The sequence below is a fragment of the Monopterus albus genome, unplaced genomic scaffold (genome assembly GCF_001952655.1).
Source record: "Monopterus albus unplaced genomic scaffold, M_albus_1.0 scaffold69.1, whole genome shotgun sequence".
Classification (NCBI taxonomy): domain Eukaryota; kingdom Metazoa; phylum Chordata; class Actinopteri; order Synbranchiformes; family Synbranchidae; genus Monopterus; species Monopterus albus.
In genome coordinates, this window is record NW_018127949.1 from 661,789 (window position 1) to 666,337 (window position 4,549).

General features: G+C 40.3%; 1 protein-coding gene across 4 annotated transcripts in view; it reads right to left on the reverse strand.

The window, feature by feature from the left end:
- The window catches only part of LOC109962877 (sialoadhesin-like), an 11,459-nt gene that overhangs the window by 4,799 nt on the left and 2,111 nt on the right, over positions 1-4,549 (reverse strand). For 2 of the 4 annotated variants that reach the window (XM_020604952.1, XM_020604951.1), the window contains 7 exons: positions 3,345-3,611; positions 2,165-2,482; positions 1,478-1,744; positions 869-1,111; positions 608-721; positions 453-468; positions 349-373 (listed from right to left, as the gene is read on the reverse strand). In XM_020604952.1, the coding sequence (XP_020460608.1) occupies positions 364-373; positions 453-468; positions 608-721; positions 869-1,111; positions 1,478-1,744; positions 2,165-2,482; positions 3,345-3,611 (1,235 nt within the window). In that variant the 3' untranslated portion in view covers positions 349-363. Of the gene's footprint in view, positions 1-348; positions 374-452; positions 469-607; positions 722-868; positions 1,112-1,477; positions 1,745-2,164; positions 2,483-3,344; positions 3,612-3,852; positions 3,886-4,549 lie in introns of those variants that run through there. The other 2 variants (XM_020604950.1, XM_020604953.1) reach the window with 2 other exon arrangements.

The following is a 4,549-nucleotide window of genomic DNA, read 5'->3' on the forward strand; positions in this document are numbered from 1 at the left end:
TGACCCCTTAAATTGTATCCCCCTTCCCTTTCATTAAATAGTTTTTGAATTCCACCAGGTAATAAATTGTTCCTGGCTTTATACATAAACACTACAGTCTTGTATCCCACCAGATCGAAAAATTTTAGCAATTTAGACTGTATGAAAGCTACATTGGTATAATCCTTGTACCCCATCTTATGCACAATTCTTATTGCTCTTTTTTGTAATATATACAGTGGTTGAAGTGAGCTTGTGTATGTATTTCCCCAGTTTTCAACGCCATACTCCAAGTATGGTAGAATCAATGAGGAATACAACATGCGTAATGCTTCACTGTTTCACTGTTTGCTGTGTAGCAGAGTCTTGATCGATGCTCACAGATTAAGTGAACCTGAAACACAGGAAACACTGTAAATCTAAGGAAAGTGAAAAATATTATCTTCAAAATGAGACAAGAGTGTTGTACCAACCTGATGGAGCAGGAATCTGTGAAAGACATTTGTTGTTATATAGTTTTGCAAAATAAATGATTCTACTGCCATTTTAGGTCATGTGCTCTTTGTATCAGAATAACTAGAGCTTAAGTAGAAAGTAAACCATCTAATATCAGGGGAAAATGCCTCACCCTTGAATTGTGTAGAATGACACAGCAGGACCAGGAGAACAATGAGTATGATTCCCAAAACCAGCCGAACGATCAGCGACACAGGAAACAAAAAGATTCCATGTCTTGACACAGCTATTGTAAATAATAAAAATCAGTAAAATATTAAGATTCATTTCTTTCACAAAAATCAGTCAAGTGATTTAAAGAAAAAATAAAAATCTACAGCACAAACACAAAAGTTCTAAATATGAAAACTCAGGTCGTTTTAATGCTGCTCACCCTTCACTGCCATCCAGCTCTGTGGCGACTCTTCTCCTGAGCACCGACACTTGTAGAAACCTTCGTCTGACTTTGACACTGCAGAGATCTTCAGCTCCACTCTACTGTCATTTTGGATGAGTTTATGATTTAGATAGAAAAACACATCAGAAAGTGGTTGTCCAGTTCTCGACTTGCAACCAAGAGTAACAGAGTCTCCCTCAGTCACAGGACGGACTGGGCTCACCAGGAGAATATCTGCACCTGTACAACAGTCAAACAGTGAAGGTTCAGTCAGATCAGCTGCTGCAGACCTGCACACTTTATTTTGATTAGCTTGTAAATGTGCTTCATTTCCAGCCTCAGCGAGCAAAGAGAGAACATTAATATTCATGAACAGTACCACATGCAGTATGTATCTTGTGTAAATGTACTTGGAATTTATTTTTAGTCAGTAGCAAAGTGAGCAGTCATTGTTTTAATTGTGCCAAAATTCAGAAACCTTTGTCTCTTTAAGCAATGAATTAGACCTTAAAACATTTCCTTTAGCAGTTTTAATATTTATAAACCATTGGAATTGTGAACATAACTGATGCAAAACATGAATTCTGAAAAAAAATTGAAACCTACTTTGTACAGTGATGGTGACTGCATTGCTGAATGGACCTGATACAGACTCACACCAGTACACTGCTGTTTTTGGTAGAGAGGTGCTGATGTTGCAGGTGGAATCAGTCATTGACCCCCACTGAGAACAGTTTGACAGGCGGCGTGCTGCAGGAAACCTCCTCAATCTCCACTCCGTAGAGTTTCCCTCACAGCTCAGAGACACAGAGTCAGAGGTGAAGTGTTGACCTTGGTCAGGACTCACTGTGAGAGACGCTGCTGGATGAGAATCTGACAAACATGAAGAAAGACATGAAGATTAAAATGCCACAGTGAAAATCATTTGACTTGGATTGGGGTGTTGCTGAGGATTAACACAAACACTGCAACAAGGTGCAGTGTTTTGGTCAAACTGTGATTTCTACCTTGAAAACCTGCTGACATTTATTTCACATGAGCTACAACCAAGTGACAACAGCAGCTGCTGTCTGAGGACTGAGACACTACCTTCTTTTACCAGCCACCTTTCAAACATACAAGGTGAGAATTTCATTTTTCAGTTCATTTCTTCCACTGCAGGAGGATGAATGTACACAGCCAGCTGTCAGCATGGGATTAGATGCTGCATGTTGGTCACAGACAAAACATGGATGAACTGAGGTGATGACAAAACATCTGCTTCTTGACAGAAGGACAGAAAAACAAACTCACCTCCAGACCAGACAAACTTAGGACGACTGTAATCAGTGTAAAACACTGGGTCTCCTCTTCCAGCTCTACACACATATCCTGCTGTGTGTGTCTGACCATGAACCATGTAGGAACCCTGTTCAGTCCCACTGCTGTTTCCAGGCAGCAGCTCATAGCTGTAGGAGTCGTCTGATGGTTTGGGAACAGCCTTATACCAGTAGAACATCCATCCTGCAGATGGATGTTCAACCTGACAGTTCAGAGTTACTGAGGCTCCAGGACCCAGCCATGATGGAAACACAGTGACAATAGGCCGGGGTTTATCTGTTGGAAAGATATCTAATAAGAAGTAAAAACATGTTAGTGTGCATTGTTTTTGGATTATATACACAGTTTGGAGCTGGGGACGAAGGCCAGCTGTGCAGCGTAGAATCAACAGGGAAGCAGGTAGAAGACCAACTCACTCACACCGGAGAGCAAGAGAGCAGGGTGGTGTGCAGGTAAGTAATTTATTCAACTGGAGAGCTCAACGTGTAGGTTTTAGTCACACCAGAGAGCACGATGATCAGATAACTTGTCAGTAAGTAGCTTTATCAGTTTCACTTGCACCAGAAAGCAGGATGAACAGGTAATTTCAAGTCAGTAGTTTACAAGGTCAGGTCTGCAGCCCAGGCGATAAGGAGACCAGGAAGCAGTGAAATCAGGTGAACACCAGGTAGAAAACACAAGCCAGGGATCATCAACAATCAAGTGCAGCAATAAACCAACGGGAATCAAACAGGAAAGGGGCATATATATGGGGAACTGGAGATAACAACAGGTGGAGGTGATGATTAGCTGATGAGGATGTGAATGGTAGGGAGAGACAGGGAATAGAGGGGAAAAATAACAAAATCAGGAAGCAAGTCCATGAACCATGACAACTATCTAAAATAAATTGATTTTTTTACAATTACATTAAAACGAAATGATGAAATCAAATGATAACTGATAAAAAAGTGAATTAGTGTCTTAGGCCAGTTTGAAAAACTTGATGAAAATGGCAAAATAAGGAATATGATAGTGGAAACTACTGATCAGTCCTGAGGGTTGACAAATTATTGAAGATAAAAGTGCTTCTGTTGGATTATTTAGATGAAAATGACAAAAACAAAATAAGAAAACAAAAGCTTTTCATATGAATGAAAGACGTCCAACTCACATGATACAGTCAGTGTGATGCTGTCACTCCACTCTGTTAATAAATAGTCCTTTCTGCCCCGACACCTGTAATCCCCACTGTCAGACTTAGTAGCATTACTGATCCTGTATTCACTGTGTGTTGGGCGTTTGTTCAACTTGGCTGGTGTCCATTCATACGTCCACTCAGTGTCTCCACCTCCCTGGATCTGACATCTCACTGTGATGGTCTCACCCCAGTATATCAGAGGCCAGTTGGGCTGCAGGGTCACAGTGGCCTTATCTGGAACTGGTCACATAAAAATACCCAGTTAGGAAACCAGTAGAGACAGAAAATCAACAGAAGAGTGTCATGATTTTTACATTTGTCTCTAGTGGTAAACATCCTTATTGTCCTCCAGTGACAATTTGTTTTCTCTATTTAGCTTAAACAAACAACACAAACACAACTCAGCAGCCATGGGCAACAAAATCACACATTTGTTGTGATTTGGTGGTATTTAAATAAAACTGAATAGAACTGAACTCACCAGTTTGATCAATAGTGACTGGATCACTTTCAAATGTGGAAGAATTTGTCCCTGTTCTCCGTCCTCTGCAGTTGTAAATGCCTTCCTCTGAGACAGACAATGTGTTAACTGTTGGCTTTATTGGGTCCTGCCTCGTTCCCACTACCACAGTCTGAACCAGTCATATAGTTTGACACCAGAGTCGTGCACAGAGCATGTCAGTGTCACACTGCCCCCTGCTGGTATGACGGTACTGTCTGCTGTCAGAGTGGCCTTGGCTCCAGATTCTGTTAGAAAAACAATCAAAAATATTGATTATATTGGATTTGCCATCCAACATATTTACATAAAACAGTGGCAACAACATATATTTCACATTATTCATGATGTTTAGTTGAAGTTTTGCTTCTTTGGCTCCACATGTTTATGAAATCACACAAAAGAGTAAAACTGACTCCAAACCTAGAACACATTTATGTTGTTTATATTAAGTTAACAAACACTGAATATTTATAGAGATGTTGGAGTAACATGTTAGAAACTGATAAACTATCATCATCAAGACTCTGAATGAGGAAAGATCTTTTGGAAGGTTGATGTTCATTCTTTCACAGTTTGCAGACACAGAGAGAGGAAACAGTGAAGATGTTACTCCGACAGTTTATGTTAGGTTTTCTTTTCATTGGTCACCCATCTGAAGCTTTGCTGTTGTCTAACA